The sequence below is a fragment of the Mus caroli genome, unplaced genomic scaffold (genome assembly GCF_978045245.1).
Source record: "Mus caroli unplaced genomic scaffold, Mus_caroli_1 scaffold_8, whole genome shotgun sequence".
NCBI lineage: Eukaryota > Metazoa > Chordata > Mammalia > Rodentia > Muridae > Mus > Mus caroli.
The window spans coordinates 53864325-53886384 of record NW_028227263.1 but is presented as its reverse complement, the minus strand read 5'-3'; the positions used below and the strand labels follow the sequence as shown (position 1 = coordinate 53886384).

Below are 22060 nucleotides of genomic sequence, written 5' to 3'. Positions count from 1 at the left end.
AATATCTAATAAAAAAAAAAGAAAATTTGCTACATCGCGTGATGTACGAAACTGTTAGCAGTGGCTGCATCCAGAGAGTGAAATTGGGTGTTAGGAAGTCCACTTATCTGCTTTTAACATCTTGCAAGCAACTCTTGTGTTACGTATGCTCTCTGCAGTGATTAAGAGGCTAACAATTAGTTTGCATAAAATAAAAGACCAGGATGTTGTGTTACTGATCAGACAAGGTGGCAGAGGTATGAGATAATTTATCCATGATGACTGGAGAAAAAACTTCCCTAAAGGATGAAATGTCCCTCAGTCCCCATTATGTCAAGATAAGCTGTCCCCAAAGCCATATCACAGTGTGGTTTTTGAAACAAGGTTTCTCTACGTAACCCTGGCTGTCCTGGAACGTATTCTGTATATCAGGTTGACATAAAACCCAGTGAACTGTCTGCCTCTGCCTCCTGAGGGCTAGGATTAAAGGCATGCCCCTCCACACATAGCCTTTTTTTTTGCAGAAGTGGGAGTCAACGGCTAGTCTGCTGAGATTGGATGACCCTAAGTTCCCTAGTAAAGAGAAACTGGTCTCCTGTTCTCATTCTATGATTCCTTGTGTTCTGTCAGGGGTTGATCTGGGTTGTTGAGAGGTTGTTTCTTTGTCTAAAACTGGCACCTAGTGGGATCACTATTGAAATTCTTACCCTTTTCATCTTACCCTTCTTTTTTTCATAACAAAAGTCATACATTTGAAACTCAAAATGCAGTTCCAGAAAGTAGAATGCTTATTCACAGTGGTAAAGAGTGTCAAATTCACAATCCTGATGTCTACTCTAGAAAATATAGTAGGCTGTAGAACACAAGTTCAAATGGGCCAAAAGCTTACCCACATCAAAAAATACTATTGACAGGATTCAAATTCACCCCTAACTCAAAGCTTACAATTTTAGCCACTTCTATATACTATTTATCAAGAAAAATAAATGTGTAAAGACACCAACCATAGCTGCGACACTGGCAACCTGGATTTTCTCCAGCGTTTCCTTGAGTTGATCCACTTCCACTCGATACTCATCCAGCTGGCACTCTAACTTTTCCCTGCGGAGTCGCTCATAGGCCAGCTGGCCCTGCAGCTCATTGATGGTCCTATCAAAAATGCTTTTTCAGTTAGTTCTGATTTACCCAACAACTATTTTTGTTAACAATGGAAATCATCTATACTTTAAAGCAAACAAAATGAGTCACTTATTTGTCAAGTGTACTTAGGATCTTATATAAACCAGAAGTGATTTAGGGACTGGGGACAAGCAGTGACCATAAAATAAATAAGTAAAATATGTGGTGTGCTAGAAGGTACCGAGAACTAACAGAGGGGAAAATAAAGCAGGAATCAGTGATATAAAAAGTGGAGCAGGTGATTAGTGTGCTTCTGTGCAAGTTACTTTTTTGTCAACTTGAAACAAGCTAGAGTCAAGTGAAGAGAGAACTGCAACTGAGAGCTTCCTTCCGTCACACTGACCTGGGAGATTGTCTGTCTTAATGAAAATGAGTGATGTGGGAAGGCCTGGCCAGGCCCACCTGGGCACGTGGCCCTTAGGGTATGAAACAAACCAGCTGAACACGCTATGAGGCACAAGCCAGTAAGCAGCTTCCGTTCTTCCTTCCAGGTTCTTGCCTTGGCTTCCTGCCCTGGCTTCCCTTCAAAGACAAGAGTGTAACTTGGGTGCATAAGCTACATAACCACTTTTCCTGCCCTCTGGTGGTTTTGGTCAGTGTTTCACCACAGCAACAAAAAGCAAACTAGGACAGAAATTGGTACCAGAGAGTGGGCTGCTGCTGTGACAGATCTGGCTAGGTTGTTTTGGGGAGGATTGTGGAAGCTTTTAGAACTTCGGGCTCCAAGTGCTAAAAGCTTAATGAACTGTTGTGGGAGCTTGGAAGTAAGAGCTTTGAGAGATGTAGGCTGATGTGTAAAGTGAGTAGACACTACCAGGGCCATTCCTGTGATGTATTTGTTAAGATATCTTTGGAAGCCAAGCCTGTGCTTCACTGCAACCAGAGATGCTGGTAGCTGGGGCTGAAGAACCAACTAATTAACCAGAGACCAGCACCACTTATATGAATTTTCTTTGGGGGGCTAATTAACTGGGCCTTAGAAATCAGCTGTGATTGACAAGAGATTAGAATTATTGTATTCCCTCAGAGTCAGCATAGGCTGTGGTTCAGTAGGGCATCAAGAATGGATCTTAAACTAAAAGATGAACTTGGAAATGTGTAAGAATCTTCCAGATTTCAAACATGTGGCATAACCCTTTAATTCCAGCATGCAGGAGAAAGACACAGGCAAACTCCTTGAACATGAAGCACTCCTGGACTATAGTGAATTCTGGGATGACAACACTACATTGTAAGATACTGTCTTTATTTAACAATAAAACAGTGGGGTTGTTTGTTTGTTTGTTTGTTTAATCAGGATTTTTCTATATAGTCCTGTCTGACCTAGAACTCAGAGATCTGCCTGCCTCTGCCTCCCAAGCACTGGGATTAAAGTTGTGTATCACCATGCCCAGGAAGAAAGAAGGGGGGAGGGAAGAAGAGAGGGAGGGAGGAAAGTAGGGAGGGAAAGAAGAAAGGAAAGAAGGACCCCTTGGATTTACAGGTACTAAATACAAAGCATTGGTTTTAAGGACATTACTTCTTAGACTCCAGCTGTTCTTTCTTCTGCTTTAAATCCTCTTCGGTTATCCCACCCAAGTGTTTAAAGTTGCTCTCAGCGATTTCAAGAAGTTGTTTCAATTCTACAATTTTCTTATGAGCTCTCACTGAAAGGCAGTTAAATAGGAACATAATTTAGATGACAGCACATATGCTTGCAGGATGATAATTCTCTCTCAACGTTTGCTTTCTTTTCTTTTGCAACATCTTTTTTAAAATATTTATTAATTTTTATTTTATGTGTATGACTGTTTTGCCAGCATGTGTGTCTGTGGACCACATTTGTGTCTGGTGCTTGTGGAGGTCAGAAGAAGGCATTTGAACCCCTGGAACTAGAGTATAGATGGTTGTTAGCTACCATGTGGGTGCTGGGAACCAAACCCAGGTCCTCCCCAAAGAGCAAAGAGTGCTCTTAATCACTGAGCTGCCTCTCCACCCCCACGTGCTTCCTCCTTAACAGAACCATTGTCTGCTGCTTGTGGAAGGAATTGATCCAAGTGTGATATATATGTAGAGGGGGAAATATCAGCAATGCAAGCAATAAAAAACATATCTGGAAGATTTTTTATCTGTTATTGGAACGTGCATCAGATAATTATAATGCTGACATCATAGGCAAGACATCTTAAAGAAGATTGGAAGTATTTTAAGATGAAATGTAAGTACCAGGCCATGTATCATCTACTGCATGTTAGAAAATTAAAGAAAACTGATGCTAGCATCTTCAGGTTATCCCTTGATAGAATTTACAGTGGAAGGATCTGCCATATCCCTGAAAAAACAAGCCTGAGATTGTACTGGAAGCTTTTAAGTCTTTTTAAAGGAAAAATAAATGTATCTAGACACGAATTTCAATTTTTTCTTTGAAAATAAGGTTTAAGCACGACTATATATTCCAACCAGAATAACTAAAAACATCTTCCAAAGATCAAAAGGACAGCAACTGACATCTCTGAGCCTCTGCCACGAGCTAGATAGTTCCCATTCCTTCGTGTATGAAATTAAGCCTTGTAACAATTCTGTCAGGTAGCAATAGCAACACTGCTGCATTTCATAGATGAAAAAACCAATGTTCTGAAAACAACCAAACTAAATAGTGGTGAAGCTCTGATGTCTGAATCTGCTGCCTAAGACCTACTATCCACTCACTATATGACTTACATGGTTGTGCTTAGATTAGCATCAATTCAAACACATTCTTCTAGCTTTCCTCACCAGAGAGCCACTGAAACCATCTTTCTTATTCATTAGAACAAACAATGGCCCCCTGACCAATCACAGTGAGAAGAAACATTAAAGTTATGTGGCATGAGCATACATCCCTTGGTAACAAGGGTCCTACATAAACAAGAATGCAAGCCTTATGTCCAGTTATAGGGTGACCTTGGACAAATAACATCTATAAACCTAGGGCTGTCATAGTCAACGTTCTTCAGCTGTGAAAAGAAATCATTACCATGGCAACTCTTATAAAAGACAACATTTAATTGGGGCTGGCTTACAGTTTCAGAGGTTTAGTCCATTGTCATCATGGTAAGAAACATGATAGTATGCAGGTAGATTTGATGCTGGAAAGATAGCTAGAGTTCTACACCTGGATCAGCAGACAACATGGAGATACACTAGGCCTGGCTTGAGCATTTGAACCCTCAAGCCTATCCCCAGTGTCATATTTCTTCCAAAAAGGACACACCTACTCCACCAAGGTCGCACCTAATAACTCCACGTCCTATGAGCCTGTGGGGGCCACTTTTATTCACTATAGGCTCTTTATAAATCAAATAATACAATACCCTACTAGTGTTTCTTAAGAGACATTATTATTTCCACAGACTTACTGTGATATATTAAAGTGTTTTGTAAAGTTCTACAAAAATGTAAACCTTTCAATATTATAGAGTAAAAATCCTGGCAGGAAAATTATATACCCGTAGCTGAAACAACCAGCAGAACTGGCACAGGAACAAAATTTGCTCTAATTACCAGACTTGTTTAATTCCATTTTTTATATGACCTGCAGTCATGTCTATGTGAGGGTGTTAGATCACCTGAAACTGGAGTTGCATGCAGTTGTGAGCTGCCATGTGGGTACTGGGAACTGTACCAGGTTCTCTTGAAAAGTAGCCAGTGCTCTTCACCACTCAACAAACTCACCAGTTTGTTTGTTTGTTTGTTTGTTTGTTTGTTTGTTTAAAACATAACACCAATAAAAACCAAAGCCCCATTGGCTTCTGGGTAACTATTTGTGTCATGTAGCATGTATTCTGGAGGAGGAGGCAGTCTAAACTAATTTAGACTGTTTTGGTGGTTATCCATTCTTTATTGACTGAACAGATCTCTCCCAAAATTCACATTAAAGCTCTATATTCCAATGTGATGTTACTTGAAGACAGGGTTTTTAGGTGATCAGAATGAAATGACATGGCAGCAGGGGTCCTATTCTCATGGAATTAATATCATTAGAGGAGTCCACTTTAGATGGACCACATTTGCATCTCTGTTCTGCCCCCAAGCCCTCGTCACTCTTTCATTAGAGGACATGGACTTTGAGCTAGGACTTCCAGCCCCTAATTGCAAGAAATAAATTTCTGTTGTTTAACTTTCCCAGTCTCTAATTACAACAGCCTGAGCATACTAAGACACCATTAAACGGAAACAGATTCTCCCCCAAGTGGTAACCATATGTTGAAGATTGGTTCTAAGGCTTTGATTCAATCGGGAATCTGCATGTCCAGACACTGAAGGTCCTTGTCCCCAATTGAGTTTTGATTGATCAGTAAAGATGCCAATGGCTAATGGCTGGGCATGGGCTAGGATACTTACAGTTGTGCAGGTAGGATGCAGAGAAGAATGGAGGAGATCTCAATGACTCTGGGTAGAAGGATGGGACGAAGGAGTGGCAGAAGATAAAGCCAACCGACCATGTGAGATTTCTGGTAAGTGGCCACTGGCCACTTCCCCAATTGGGCCTGGGGTAGCAGGAGAAGGTTTAGGAGGGCCCAGCCTTTGAGGTAGCCAAGGCATTTTAAAAATAAGCTAGTGTGTGTGTGTGTGTGTGTGTGTGTGTGTGTGTGTCTGTCTGTCTTTCATTCAAGGATCCAAAGATCCTTGAAGTGGGGATGGGGTTGGGGGGAGGGGGGAGGAGCATATGCAATCTATCAGTTGCCAAATCAGTGAAGCAAAACTCACTACAATCAAGAAAATAATCGAGAGACTATAAATGTTATATTCTTTCTCACCCTCCAGTCTATTATATCCTCAATCGTCAGACTGGTAGTCTTTAAAACATAAACCAATTAACATGGCTGTTACTGTTTGAATGACAAAGGCTCCGGTATTTGAACACATGGTCCCTAGTTGATTGAGAAATGTAAGCAGTGCAGTCTTGCCGGAAGAAGTCAATGAGATTAGGCTCTAAGAGCTTAAAAGCCTCCCATCACTTTGAGTTTTGTTCTCTCTCCTTCAAAGCTCTCTGCTTCCTGCTCCTGCTGCCATGCCTACTACAGCTAGCTACAGCTAGCTAGCAGATTGCTACTATAATTACAGCTCCCTGCCAGGATTGACACCTTTCTGGAACTATAAACCTAAATAAATCATTCCTTCTCTAAGATGCTTGGTTATGGTATTTAGCAACAGAAACATAATTAATACATTCTCGCAGCTGTTAGGGGCACTTGCTACTCTTCCAGAGAATTCAAGTTAGGACCTGAGCACCCAAATTTAGTGGCCATCTAAATTAGTGTTTTACTGCTGTGAAGAGACAATATCTAAGCAACTCTTATAAAGGCAAACATTTAACTGGAGCTGGTTTACAGTTTCAGAGGTTTAGTCCATTATCATCATGGCAGGAGCATGACAGCATCCAGGCAGACATGATCTGAAAGCCACTAGGAGAAGACTGACTTCCAAACAGCTAGGAAGAGGGGCTCAAAGTCCAGCCCCACAGTAACACACTTCCTCCAACAAGGCCACACCTCCTAATAGTGGTATTTATTCCCTGGGCCAAGCATATATAGTGGATCACAACCTGAAACTACAGCTCCAAGAGAATCCAAAGCCTCTGGCCTCCAAGGACATCTGTATTCATGTGTACACACACACACACACACACACACACACACACACATGTGCGAACAATAGAAAATAGCAAAAAGTAAATATTTTTGAAAGAAAATTATAGATGCTACCATGGTTTTAAAAAAAAATCGGTCCAAAAGCATGGAAAAATAATTTATGTGTATTCCAATGTAACCCTAGCACTTCACACTGCCTGACACATAAACAATATTCATAAGTACATGCTAGATGATAAAAGAGAAATAACTGAGAAAGCACAGTTACCAAGGCATCTTGTAGTTGAGTTACAGAGACATCTATGTTGAGTCCAGAATATTTTCTAAATTCCAAAATGCAGAACTGTATGTGGTATTCTCCCACAGTCCTTAGCCAAGGCTATGAAGAGTGTACAGACCCACTCAAGTTGGGTAAATGGCATGTCTTCCTCATCCATTTCACCTATCTAAATCCTACCCATTCAAGGGAAAGCCTAAACCACACTTTTACAAAAGTTCCCTTGCTACTTTTTCCTGAGTGAATAGTCCTTTTAAAGTGCCTGTGAGTCATCTTTCCCTACCTTTATCTTCAAACTCTTCCCACCCAGAATCAATCAGCAAATCCCATGGCCCCCTTTTTAACTGCGTATCCAAATTTCACCATCTCCATTCCAATCCAAGCTATCACCAACTCTTTCCAATTAAGGCCACTTCCTCTGACCTTTCCACTTTCATTCAGGCCCTGTGAAAGGACATGGCCTTTCAACCCTCTGGAAGCCAAGATACGAAAACAAGTAGAACTAATCCGATCCTGGCTTGCTTTCTTCACAACCACCTCTAGATAATGCATGGCCTTATTACTGCTGCCTGGTTAAAAGATCATGAAGGGTGTGTGTGTATGTAAAATACACAGTGTTAATGCAAGCTCTTCTGGAATGAAAATCTCTAGTATCAAAAACACTGAAGTAAAACAAGAGTGTGTCTCTGGTAGTCATGGGCCTCCATTATAGACTATAGAGCCCAGGAAACAATACAGATAACACTGTACTGTACTGTACTGTATTGTACTTCTCTTGCACAATTCCTTGACAAATTTCTAAATTAGTCACTTCATCCATATTGTCAGATGAATAAGTTCTTTCCTAGTTAACCCACCTGAAATATTATATTCTTTGTGCCCTCCAGTCTGTTACGTCCCCAGTAGTTAGAATGACAGTCTGTTTTCAAGAATGACAGTCTTTACACACAAATCAAATAACATCATTCTTGCTCTAAATTCCAACAAAGGCTTAAAAGAAAACCGAAATCTAAATTCTTATTAGGTCTTTATGATCCTACTGGACCCCCACTCACCTCTCCAAGCTTCTCTGTTAACCTCTTAGTGAGTCCACTCAGGCACAGTGATACTCACCTTTGCACATATTTAGAATTCTCTCCCAAGATCTTCATACAGGTTATTCCCATCATTCAGGTCTCTTCTGAAATGTCACCTCAGAGTCCTAACAGTTACCTACATCATCACCCTGATTCATGTTCTTTACACTCCAATTTTCTTTTCAATTCTTTACTACTCTCCCCTATGGATACCAATACCAAACACAAGTTCCTTTGTATTGGCCCATTTTGCTAATAATAACAATTGTCTGGCACAGTAGATAAATAGAAATTTTGTTGCAATCATGGTCTTTAAAAATTGATGGACTGAGAATACATGCAATAACAATTAATGAAAAAAGAGGCCATTAAAAAAAAGAGAGAGGGGGGTGGGTATATAAGTAGTTCTGGAGGGAGGAAAGGGAAGGGAGAAATGATATAATTATAATCTAAAAAATAAAATAATCATTAGTGCTAGAGAGATGGGTCAACAGTTAAGAACACTTGCCCTTGCAGAGGACCCGGGTTTGATTCCTAGTATGATGCAGTCCGTAACAGCCATCTGCAAGTACAGCTCCAGAGAATCTGATGCCTACTTCTGGACTTTGTGAGCACCAGTAATACACATGGTACACAGACATATGTACAAGCAAAACACACACACACACACATGCATATATAATGAAAATAATGAATCTTTACAAAAATATTATTTACCAGGAGGCCTTAGAAATGTTTTTGTGTGTGCTAGGGTGGGAAGGAGTTCAAATCTTCCAGTATAGTCTGCGCTTGCTCTAAGCTCACTTTACAGCCCAAACTGGCCTCAGACTTGTATCCTCATTCAGCCTCGCAGGTGCTAGCATCAGCAGGCTTGACTTGGCTCTTCCCATGGTTACATCTACTTAAATACATTTGTCTTCTTTAACTTCTTTAGTTTCCATGTTACATTCTTTCATTCCAAGAATGAAAGGCACTATCTTACACTTATTTATACACTTTTAATAACTTTTAGGACAAAAATACTAGAACTGGTTCTGATTCTGAAAATACCAAATTACTTTTCTTTGTAGACAGTGTTATTTGAAAAACTTCCAAACTTGCAGTAAAAAAGTAGGCCTGATTGTTAATTTTTATTTATGTGTATTATTAATTTTTATTTATGTATATGGTAGGGAGGTGTCCCTCAGAGCCTAAGTTCTAGAAGTGGGGAGAAATCTAAATCTAATAGACCAGCAAGCGCTCTTAACCACCCACAGAGTCAGCTCACCAGCCCTACTGTACACATGTTCTTTTTATGTGCACTCAGGCAAGCATGTGTTACAACACATGTTTGGGGTTCAAAGGACAACCTCGGGTGTAGGTTCTTGCTTTCTGCCATGATGGAGACAGGCTCTCTTGGTTGTTCGTGGAAGCATACTCCACGTTACTTCACATTACCTGGCCTTTGAGCTTTGAGTCATTCCCCTGTCTTTGCCTCCCATCACATGTCAGGAGCACTGGGATTACAGAAGCAAGCCACCTTGCCAGTGTTACAGAGTTCTAGGGATTACAGCCAGTGATTTTACTGACTGAGCCATCTCCCCAGCCCCGTGGCTGATTCATGACAGACGCAGTATACTTACTTCTGGCATTTGCTTTGTCTGATTCACTCAGACATAAGTCATCCTTGGCATCGGTGCTTCCTTCAACACCATGCCTTGTAAAAAAATTTATAGGATCTTTATCACTCTCAGTGTCATCTATTTCATATTTCTGTAGCCCCTCTAAGAGTTTCACTGCAGCCAAATGGGCAAATCTGTAAAAAAGAACCAGTAATTAATCAGATCCAAAGCATCTATACATTTAAACTGCAGGCCACACTAACTTAGACAATTTCACCACACATGCACTTCTATCAACCCACCACCAAGCAAGGAACAAGTCTGTACCTGAAGGTCACTGAGATCTGACCTGCACCCAGCTACGTGGGAACCCTGGTTATTGAATACGATAAAGTACTCCTACTGAGAAGTGATCCCATAAGTGTTGGTGCTAAAAGTGCACTGGGGGAGGAGACCCCATATGGAAAGACTATTTAGCGCGCCTCCAAACAGAATTACTCTATGGACTACAGAGCCCAGAAGAGCCACGTGATTCCCTGTTTTCTTTTCTTTTGCTAGCCCAAGCCAGGTGACAGAATGAATTCTGGTTCCAGTCTTAGAGTTGTAGTTTTTCCCATAATCATTCTCTAACTTACTCTTCCTCCTTCAACCCAAAGCACTTAGCACATTTGCAATTTAAAGGAATAATGACATTTCCTTCATTTTCTATTCTCTTTGCTCTTTTTCACATTTCACTAAACCTCTAATCTTAATCATAGAAAATTTTCTGTTGTAAATAAGTGAAACAAGAATTATTTTCCCATAATGTTCTTAACTGAAACATGTAATCCTTTCTTCTAGGGCACAGAGACTTGACAAATATTAAATTCTATTTTCACACTGTTATGGTTTGAATGTGCAATGTTCCATAACGCATGTTTTGAATACCCAGTAAGGTCTCTGGCTGCTGGCACTACAAGGGAGGCCTTTAGGAGATGAAGCCTGCCATTGGACTTGCAAACTTTATATGCCCCAGTACAGGGGAACCCCAGGGCCATAAAGGGGGAGTGGGTGGGTAGGGGATTGGGGGAGTGGGTATGGGGGACTTTTGGGATAGCATTGAAAATGTAAATGAGGAAAATACCTAATAAAAAAATAAATTAAAAAAAAAAGAAGACATGTATCAGTTGAGTTACTAGCAGGGAATTGTTCATGGGAATTTAATAATGTGACTATATAAATGAATTTAGTGTCTTTAAAAGCAATAGATAGTTCATAAATGATAATTTCATAGTATATTACCAGAGTGTTAATAGTAGTCAGGTTGGTACCATCTGAAAGAACTATAAAATAGACCAGTTTTGGTCAGCCCCCCCCCCAGGGCTCCGAGGGACTGGACCACCAACCATAGAGTATATATGGAGACACCCCTGGCTCCCTCTGCATATGTGGGAGAGGATGGCATTGTTGGATATCAATGGGAGGAAAGGTCCTTGTGTCTGAGCATGTTCGATGCCCCAGTGTAGGGGAATGCCAGGGCAGGAAGATGGGAGTGAGTGTGTGGGTGGAGTAGCACCCTCATAGAGGCAGGGGGAGAGGGGATAGGATAGGGGGTTTCCAAGGGGAGACCTGGAAAAGGGATAACATTTGAAATGTAAATAAAGAAAATATCCAATAAAAAAGGTTTTCTTTAAAAAAAAAAAAAAAAGGAGATGAAGCCTAGCTGACAAGAAATAGGCTGCTAGGGATAAGGCTTTGAAGTGTATGCCCACCCCTAGAGAGCCAGAGCTGTCTGCTTCTAGGTTTCCTGTATGTGAACAACCACCACCACATACTCTCACCACCAAGCCTTGGCTGCCAGGCCTCCCTCACTGTGCTGAGCTGAAATGCTCTGAAACCATGAGCCCAAATAAGCTTTTCTCCTCTCAAGTCGTTGATTAGGTGATTTGGTTACAAAAATGAAAAAAAAAAAAAAACCCAAACAAATTAATACATTCATATTTTCTTAGAATACACATTTATACATACATACATTCTTATTTTTTATCAGGTACAGCAAGTAAATTATTAAAGAGCTATCAATAGAGCTGGGTTTGCAGCTTGGTTGTACAGTACTTGCCTAGTATGTACAAGTACCCAGGTTTGATTCCCAGCACCACAAGAACAAACACAAGATTTAGTAGTAAAGTTATATAAAGTTGTCAGACTGACAAGGAAAGACAGCAGGGGCTGTGGTAGACTGGAGACAGCCAAAATATTCCTATATTTTCACAAGATTATAAAAAAGAACTTTGGGTTTGTAACTACAGGCATGTGCAACAGATAGTGACCAGGTCAAATCCAGACATACTGTACCTTAAATTACAAAAGAAGCAAAGAACTGCAGTACTACCAGTACTGCACTACTAGTACCTCTGTAGTGACCTCTAGGCAGCACAGCATGAGACAAGAAAGAAAATTCCGCTTTTAGAAAAGGAGAGGAGAGAACTTGGAAAAGAGCCACAGGTGCACAATCTAGCACTGTGCACACTTAGTTTAAGACAGCAGATCTGGATCTATAAGTAGACAGGCACAGGAAAGGGCCCCAGCACTTGCTAGTTTGCTCAGTGTGCTATGCTGAGCAACCATCTTAAGAGAGATGCCATCCTGTTCCCTGGGAGGTTCTGCCAGCACCTGACCAATGCAGATGCTGATGCTTGGAGCTACCATCAGACTGAGCTCAGGGCCCCAGTGCGGGGAGCTGGCAGAAGGACTGGAGGAGATAAGGGGAATTGCAACCCCATAGGAAGAACAATGTTGGCTGGCCAGACCACCCCATGCTCTCAGGACCTAGACCACCAACAAAGGGGTGTACATGGAGGGATCCATGGCTCCACATACATATGTAGCAAAGGATGGCCTTGTCTGACATCAATGGGAAGGGAGGCCCTTGGTGCTGTGGAGGTTTGGTACCTCAGCATAGGAGGATGCTGGAGCACTGGGGTGGGAGTTAGTGTGTGGGTAAAGAGGTAAAGGGGAGAGGGGAGGAGGGTAGATGTGGGACAGGGGAGTTATGGAGGGATAACCAGGAAAGAGGGTATTATTTGAAATATAAATGAATGGAATGATTTTACATATATATATATATATATATATATATATATATTTCCTTTTTTAAAAAAAAGAGAGAGAACGAGAGATGTCACCATAGAACCTCAGGCTTGAAGAACTAGGGGCCCTATACCTTCATACCTTCAAGTGCTAGTGGCCTCTCTTTTTCACTAGCTCTACAAGTGCTTGCTGCAAGAGTCAATGTGGGCCTAAGAAACTGGCTGTGATTTGAACACAGATTTACTGATACAGATCTCCAAGGCTGGGAGATGCACACAGAGGGAAGCAGAGAAACTTCTGTCTGGCAATGGTAGCCTGACCTCTGAGAAGGTAAGTGAAAACTAGCCATGGGTGGCTATAAGCAGGGGATGGAACAGAGGCCAGCATTACTAGAGCACATAGGATTCCCAGTGCTCGTGCACCTTGGTACAGACTGTGGGTTTGACCACCTTCTCCACCCTGAATCCCCAGAGACAAAGATGGAGATATGCCAAAGCTTTGGTGTTCCCATGTAGGAGGGGACCTGCGCAGGTACATGGGAGCATCACACTTGTGCTTGCTGCAGCGTCAGGTTTACACACAGAGATGACAGGCATGAACTGAGCCAGTGGTGGTCACTGTCCCAGCTCTTGCCTGGCTCAGTAAGGCTGACAAGGGCCCAGTCTCCACAGTTCTTTCAGGTACAACCTGTTTGAAATAGAGAGAAAAACAACTTGCTGCCTACTTCCCCAACTCCAGGACATGTCAAAAGAAGCAGGGTGGAGGGAAAAACATCAAATCTCCCATCTGCTTGGGGGTGGGGGAGAACTAATGATGGCTGTTTGGGTTTGTTTCGGTTTTGTCTTTCTGTTTTGAGACAGGATCTTGCTGTGTAGCCCTAGCTGGCCTAGAACTCTACAGAGATCTGCCCTCCCCTGCCTTTAGAATGCTGGCACACACTATTATGCCCATCTTGTTTTGAATTGCTTTTTCCTCCTAACTTTCTTTTTCCTATTATTTCTCATACCTTAGTTCTACAGCCCTTTCCTCTCTTGCCAATCTTCCTGCTGTTTCCCCTATTCCCATTCCTCATTTTATTAATATTTTACCTGAATTAATTTTTTTGAAATTTATTTCTTGAATTTTATTAATACTTTTTTTGGAAACTATCATATTCTTTTTATTTTTATTAGATATTTTCTTCATTTACATTTCAAATGCTATCCCCAAAACCCCCTATACTTGTGAAGATCATATGCCCTACAGGGGAATGCCAGGGCCTGAATTAATTTTTAATATCCTAATTTAGCCTATAAGTTACCTTAGCTATCCTTTTTTATTCTACTTGGAGATGTAGTTCTTATTTCCATTTTTTGTATTTTACTATATTTATGTATTAGCTATATGGTGGCATATGCCTCGATCTCAGCACTTGGGAAGCTGAGGCAGCGGGAGGATTACAGCTTTGAGGTCAGTTTGGACTATTTGGTAATTTAAAGCTAGCCTGGACTTTGGAGAGAGACCCTGTTTCAAACCAGCAAGTAAAGTTGAGTTTTGACAAATCACAAAGGCAGTGAAAAACAAATAGTTCTAAATTGATATCCATATGCAAAAGAATGAACTTACATGCATACCTAGTACAATATATTTTAAAAAGAATGCACAATGAACCATAGCCCTTGCAGCCTACAATTATACAACTTCTTGAAGAAAACATAGAATACAAAGTCACAAAGATTTTCAAGATTTACCATCAAATGCATACTTCAGAAAATGAAAACTTTACAAAACTGACTCATCTCCAAAGATATTTTAAGAGTATGAAAAAAAATCCCACAACTGAGAAAAAACTAATCTTTGTAAAGGATGTTTTCTGAGAAAGAACTAGTATCTAGAATATATAAAGAACCCTTTAAAACCAACAACAAGAAAACAATCCAATGAGGTAGAGTGGCACAAACCTCTAATGCTAGCACCAGGGAGGCTGAGACAGGACTGCAAGTTGAAGGGCAGCCTGAGCTACATATAAGTTAAGTAGTTGTTGGGCCCAACCAAACAGCAGGTCAAGCCTCACCTGCCACTGTAGCCCATACTCCTGGTATAAATTCAAGCAGTTCTGAATGATCAGAATACACAATGTTATGCTGCAAATCCTCCAGCAAGTGTCAATATAAATGCTTCAACAAACATAAATGGTTTTCTTGAGAGCAGTCTAAGTCTTATCCCTCTGTAGCCTCTTTTTCATCGTTTACTCTCATCTGTGCTGTTTCCAAAGCCACACCATTGAGAGGCAGGAAGAGCTGGCAGTTTTCCTCACTCATGCACACCATGTGATGTGGGTGAGACAATGGTTATAATGATGAAGCTTGGTTTGTCCATCTGTTTTCCTTTGAAGTAAAGCTTCTAGGGTCTTGCGCGCGTCCGACTCGACCAGCAAGAATGACGCTGCAACAGGATCCTTCTGCACACGTTTATTGGGAGAGCTTGATTGTAGAGGCGAATAGACCCTGAGCCCAGCACTGGTGCTGCTTTATATAGGCCTAGGAGAGGCGTGTCTCATACCCAGATTGGTTGTGCTTGGTTGATGCTTACCACCTCATTTGCATGCCTACATCTGATTGGTTACTTTCTCTCTCATCTGATTGGTTAACTTCTCTCTCTTCTGATTGGTTAACTTCTCTCTCATCTGATTGGTCAATTTTGGTTAATTCTCAAAACCTCATCTTGGCAAAAAACTTTCCTGCCTATGTATGCGTGGTGGCCAGCAGAAGCCTGTGCCACTCTGCAACGGCACATGTGGCTTCCCACACTAGGGCTTCCATGACTGCAGGCATTGTGCTGCCCACCTTTACCGTCTGACTATGGCCACAGTGCCTGAACTACGGGAACTAGACAAGACACTAAAGAAACAACAACCAAAGGAGCACAGAGGTGGGCCTGACCTGTATGAGCTCACAGAGTTCTGTAATAGAGGCTGCATTTAGCTCCCCTGTGAATTCCTAACTATGATTCAATCCCTTAGCACTATTCCTCTAGTATCACTGTTGTTATTCCTTTTGACCACTTTCTCGGCAAGGCATCAAGGCTATCGGGTGAAACAAGCATTGGCCGCACTAGTTAGATCACTGCAGAGCGCTGAGGACTCCTGTACCTGGCATTATGGGGTCGATGCTCACTGATATGGACTGTGTTCTCATTTTGAAATGTGTCTTCCCCAAAGGAAAGAGAACTAATACTATCATCTAATATCATCTCCCAGCTGAGAATGATTGCTTTAAAGAGGAGACCTAATAAAAAATCAACACCAATTAACTTAAAGACGGCGATTCTATCAGCACCTTCCTGAGTCCCCCAAGCCTGTATTAAATAATCAGAAATGTCTAAGTGTGGTAAACTAAATGCACATCTCTAAAAGCAGAAACAAGAAGTCAGTAGGAGAAAGTAGAGGGGCTTTTATACCTCTTAGCCACATCACTGGGGGTCTCTCCTGCTTTGTTGGTAATATTGCTTTCGGCTCCCATTTCAATAAACCACTGCAAACAATCAATGTGGCCCTGTCCAGCAGCTTTTAAAAAGAAACAACAAGGAAACACATAACTCATACAGAGAAAGACTTGTTATTGCAAACAGTTCTGACATTTTGACCTTGTAGTAACTAACAAAAGTCAGCTGTGCAAAGATTTTCTCTTTTTCACTTGTACATTTATTAGACATTTAACCAAATATCTACTGTGCTCAGGTCCTATCCAAATAATTTGGGATGCAGATATAAAAATTGGAGTTTATTTTGTGTTGGTGGAAACAGTACAGGCATCCATCATCTGTACTGTTTCTACCAACACAAAATCTGCAGAGCAAAACAAAACCAAGTTATAGCCAACTTTGCAGCCCACTTCTTAATTACCCCCTTTAGTCTCACGCAGGCCTGGGGAGAATGTGCTCTCTGCCTGGCAGCCAGCTGCTAAGAGGAGAAAACCTGTGGGGATTTAGAAATGAGTCTCACTTTGGATTAGTGAATTTGGATTCTTTCCACCAAGTGGTTTTTAAGTTTTCCTTTTGTTACTAGGCATGCTAGACTTGGGAAGACACAGTCAGCTTTAAATTATAGATTTGTAATGTAGGAAGTCTTTACAGTATACGCTGAATATAATTTACAAATGTCTTTATTTGTAGCAGGCCATGCAAAATATTAAAATCTACCTCAAAACTCTAAAAAAAAAAAAAAATTGGAGTTTAAAGTTCAAACAAGCAAGTCAGAGGAACTAGAAAGTAGTCTTCCTAGCCCTTTCTCAAGTGCGATGGCATACTGCACAACTCCTATGCAGCCTTGTGTCTCAAATGTGAGCACTCCAGTCACGAGTCCTCAGACATCAATAATCTTGCTCTGTGCCTACCAACTGCATATAAAAGTCACACACAAAGGAAATCTTTTCTCAAACATTTCACCTCTGCTTATTTACTCTGTGCCTGTACCTGCACAGTGTAAATCTGGAGGTCAAAGGGCAACTTTCAGGCACTTCTACCATGGAGACTCCAAGGACCAAACTCATGTCATCAGGTCTGGCAGCAGGCACTTCACACACTGAACCGTATCACTGACTGGCCCACCCCAACCTTGCTCTGGCATAGATAGATAGGGTTCCACTAATCATTCAATTTAATGAGAGATATGCACTGTCAACTGTCATAAATACATTGTTTTTTTTTTTTTTTTTTTGGTTTTTCGAGACAGGGTTTCTCTGTGTAGCCTTGGCTGTCCTGGAACTCACTCTGTAGACCAGGCTGGCCTCGAACTCAGAAATCCGCCTGCCTCTGCCTCCCGAGTGCTGGGATTAAAGGCGTGCGCCACCACGCCCGGCTTTCATAAATAAATTGTTAAGTCTCTATAAACACATCTTCACTTTGAATCTTAGCGACTTGTTCTCTTCCTCTTTCCCACTTACTCTCTTTATTCATCTCTCCCCTACCCAGAACCAGCTGCCAAAAATATACTACAGAATTCCCCAAAGTAAATATCCATTAGAAAAAAAAAACAGGAATATACTCTGTCTTTCCTATCCTTAATTGTGATCAAAAAATCATATTTGTGATCATGAATAATGGTGTTTGGTTTAATTAGTTTAGCCTGACATTCCCATTCTGTCTCAGGCAATACAAAGGAAGAATGGAGGATAAATAATTTCTCTAAAATAGAATATAAGAAAAAGATTCTGGGGGAAAAAAAAGAAAAAGAAAGAAAAAGATTCTGGCCTGGAGAGATGGCTCAGCCATTAAGAGCACTTGTTTTTCAAATACCAGCACCCACGTGGCAGCTCACAACTGTCTACAGCTCCACTCTCAGGGATCCCATGCCCTTTTCTAGCTGGTATGGGTAACCGGCATGCACATGGTGCATACCCACACATCCAAACACTCATATACATAAAGTGAAATAAAAACATTCCTTAAAGAAAAGGGCAGGACATGGTGGCACACACCTTTAATCCCAGCACCTAGGACAGAGGCAGAGGCATGCAGATCTCTGTGAGTTTGAGGCCAGCCTATTTTACCTGCATAGACAGGAATATACAGCAAGACCCTGTTTTCAAAATAAAATTTTTCATAAAAGGAAAGAAGAAAATAAAATTTTTAATTTATTAAAATTAAATTTTAAACATACTGTTCTAAGAGGTTCCTTACACATTTGCCATCATAAAAGGCACTTGAACTAGAATGAGACATTGTGGATTCCATATAACACTCACTGCTGTCCAGAAGGCTAGGTTTCTGATAGCTACTTTCAAGGCTGGATAACACATAAGAAATCCCACCTGAAGCTGAAGCAGGAGGCGCTCACCTTTATGCATGGGAGTCGATCCATTATCATCGCGTTCATTCAGATTGATGACCCCGTCTCCTATCAGTTTCTTAAGCATTTCTAAGTCACCCTTAAAGGCAGCCACATGACCTGGAAAGGCTAAAGCTGAATAAAAAGTCAGCATTTTAGCAAACACAAGGCTTTGTTCTTTTCCCTACCTCAAGCTGTCACATAATCCAGGTTTCACTATTATCTTAAGTAGGAAGTCACTAACGTGAGTTCATCTGATACACTGACAAATAAAAAGAATTATAAGATATCACCAAATGTGCTACACGGTCTAAAACAACAAAATACAAATTATAACTTACGAAAATTTAACATTTTTACCCTTTGAAAACAAAAAGAGTATGAATGGGAGAAAATGTTTGCAATGTACTTCTGACAGAGTTTATAAATGTTTGCAATATACATCTGACAGAGATTATTTCAAGAATATGTGCTTTTTAAAAAAAAAACTCTCAATAACTAGAAAATCCATATCTTTAAGATGTCAGATAATAAAAAGATATTTCATTAAAGAAGGAGCATGAGTGGCCAGTCTAGGAAAAGATGCTCCAGCAAACAGCACACACCCACTAAAATGACTACAATAGAACAGGGTGATGACTACAATAGAACAGGGTGATGACTACAATAGAACAGGGTGATGACTACAATAGAACAGGGTGATGACTACAATAGAACAGGGTGATGACTACAATAGAACAGGGTGATGACTACAATAGAACAGGGTGATGACTACAATAGAACAGGGTGATGACTACCTTTGTTGACAAGGATATAGAGTACTTTGGAAAGGAATTTGAAAAGCAGCTACTTGTTGGACGTGGTGGCACATGCTTTTAATCCCAGCAATTCAGAGACAGAGCCAGGTAGATCTCTGAGTTCAAGGCCAGTCTGGTCTACAGAGGCTACAGCCAGGGCTACACAGAAAAACCCTGTTTCAAAATACCAAAATAAATAAATAAATAAATATTAAATATAAAAGAAAAAAGAAAGAGAGAGAGAGAGATCCTTAAACAGTATCTAGCCCATCACATGTTCCACTCCTAGTACTTACCAAGAGGAATAGAAACCTATGACCATGTAAACATAACAGCCACCCTAGTGGTAATTCCCAAACTGAAAGCAATGCAAATGCTCACCTCAGTTCAACTGATCATAGAAGACAATATAGCAATAAAAAGGAGTAAACAAAAAATACACAGAAGACATATCAATTCTCAAGATGAACAAATACAAAACTCTAGAAAATGCAAGCTAATCTGCCTTAACACAAAGTAGATCAGTGATTGACTAGGAACAGAACATCAGCCCAGGGATGACCCTACCAACAATGGGCTGGGCCCTCTGTCATCAATCACTAACTAAGAAAATGCCCTACAGGCTTGCCTACAGCCAGATTTTAAAAGGGGCGGTTTTTCAATTTAGGCTCCTTCCTCTCAAATGACTCTAGAGTGTGTCAAGTTGACATGAAACTAGCCAACACAGTCTCATACAGTCCGTGTCTACTACATGCTTATACTACTGTCTACATGCTTTGCCTAAAATGCTTTATAATAATCTAGATGAATATGGATAGTAACATATGATAAGTTTCAATGTAGCATTTGCCTTACAAGTACTTTGTCTTTGGATTCCATTTTATTATTACCATTCTCAATTAAAAAATGTGGGATTAATCACTCACCGTCATGATCATCTGGATGGCTTCCTTCATATTGAGCCCCCTGAATAAACTGTACAACGTTCTGTTTCAAAAACCGCTGGGCCAGGTCCAATACATTTTCTCCATTATCATTGAAGGCTTTTAAGGCTTGTGTTGCACTGTTCATTCTACTCAGTAGGAATTTCAAACAATGGAGGTGGCCTTCCATGGCTGCTAAATGAACTGTAGATAAGACAAAAGGATAGATTTAGTCCTAAAAATGACAATAAAATACCTTGAAAAGCTGGGTGTGGCAGCTCATGACTATAACACAAGAACTCCTAATGGGAGGGGCAAAAGGAATGTGAAGTTCTGGGCCATACTGAGCTACTAGGCCAGCCTGTGACTACATGGAAACATACTCTCTAAAAATTGTTTTTAAAAATAGCTTTAGGCAAGTGTCGTGGTGCACACCTTTAATCCCAGCAATCCAGAGGCAGAGGTAGGCAGATCTCTGTGAGTTCAAAGCTAGCCTGATCTATATAGTAAGTTCTAGAGCTGTATACTAGAGAGACCCTGTCTCAAAAACACTAAGAAAGAAAAGAAAAAGAAAGAGGAAAGATGAATGATATTTTCATCATTCTGCATTTGTCATCTTCTTATAATTCCTTATTTTTTATAATAAATAGGAAATTTTAAGTTAAAACTCTACATAGCCAGTCATGGAGGCACAGGACTGCAGTCCCACCATCTGAGAGGCGTAGGCAAGAGTACAATTGCAAAGTCATCACTGGCTACATAGCAAGACTCTGCCTCAAAAGGAAAAAGACTGCATACTAAGCACACATTAGCAAATTCACTATTTGCACACTAAATCCTTGAAAGTAAAATAGCAAAATGCATTTTTTTTCTTTTTTTTTTTTTTTTTTTTGGTTTTTCAAGACAGGGTTTCTCTGTGTAGCTCTGGCTGTCCTGAAACTCACTCTGTAGACCAGGCTGGCCTTGAACTCAGAAATCCACCTGCCTCTGCCTCCCAAGTGTTGGGATTAAAGGTGTGCGCCACCATGCCCAGGAAACAAACAAACAAGAATGGGATGAACAGACAAAAAAAAACTTCAAAGAACCCTTAAAAGTATGAGACCAGACTGAAAGGCAGCCAGAAGCCAGAACTTTGGGGTGGAGTGGGAATATTAAGAAAAAGTCCAAATGGGCAATCTGTGTGTGATTAAAGGAAAGCAAAGTGGTCCTTAAGTCCAGAGGCTAGTTTGCTAGCACATACTATTCCATGCTGGGCCATTCTGTAGTCCTACCAAAAGGTTCCCCCTGAAAATAACCCTGCTAATGGCTTGTTCATCACATATGCTTGCAGACCTCACAGATTTCTAGCTTAATATAACAAAACAAAGCTCTTCCCTCAAATTGTCCTGACATCATCCTCCGCATCTTAACTACTAGGAAACTGTCTCCTTCCTATGCTGTCCAAGTTTGATTACCTCTGTCCTTCCCCACATGACTACATCAGAAACTCCTAGGTCTCCCTCAGAATATACATGAATGAATTCCGTCCCGTCTCCTCACTTCTTCCATTCTACACCACCATAAATAGCAGAAACCAACAGTAGTTAAACCCTGCGCTTCTGTTTTCCTTTCCCCGGGCATTGGAGATTAAACGCAGGGCCCTGAGCATGCCAGGCAGCCAAAATGATCCTATAAAGGCAGCGGTTCTCAGCCTTCCTAATGCTGCAACCCTTTAATACAGCTCCTCATGTTCTAGTGACCC

General features: G+C 40.8%; 1 protein-coding gene across 3 annotated transcripts in view; it reads right to left on the bottom strand.

Moving 5' to 3' along the window:
- Positions 1 to 22060, bottom strand: part of Ankrd42 (ankyrin repeat domain 42) — a 51730-nt gene that overhangs the window by 12247 nt on the left and 17423 nt on the right. For all 3 annotated transcript variants that reach the window (XR_015047850.1, XR_015047851.1, XM_085841520.1), the window contains 6 exons: positions 20323 to 20523; positions 18609 to 18734; positions 16232 to 16337; positions 9746 to 9918; positions 2678 to 2804; positions 984 to 1128 (listed from right to left, as the gene is read on the bottom strand). Coding sequence is in view for 1 of the 3 variants with exons in the window: in XM_085841520.1 (XP_085697646.1) it covers positions 984 to 1128; positions 2678 to 2804; positions 9746 to 9918; positions 16232 to 16337; positions 18609 to 18734; positions 20323 to 20523 (878 nt within the window). In the remaining 2 variants the exon portion in view is untranslated. The remainder of the gene's footprint in view (positions 1 to 983; positions 1129 to 2677; positions 2805 to 9745; positions 9919 to 16231; positions 16338 to 18608; positions 18735 to 20322; positions 20524 to 22060) is intronic.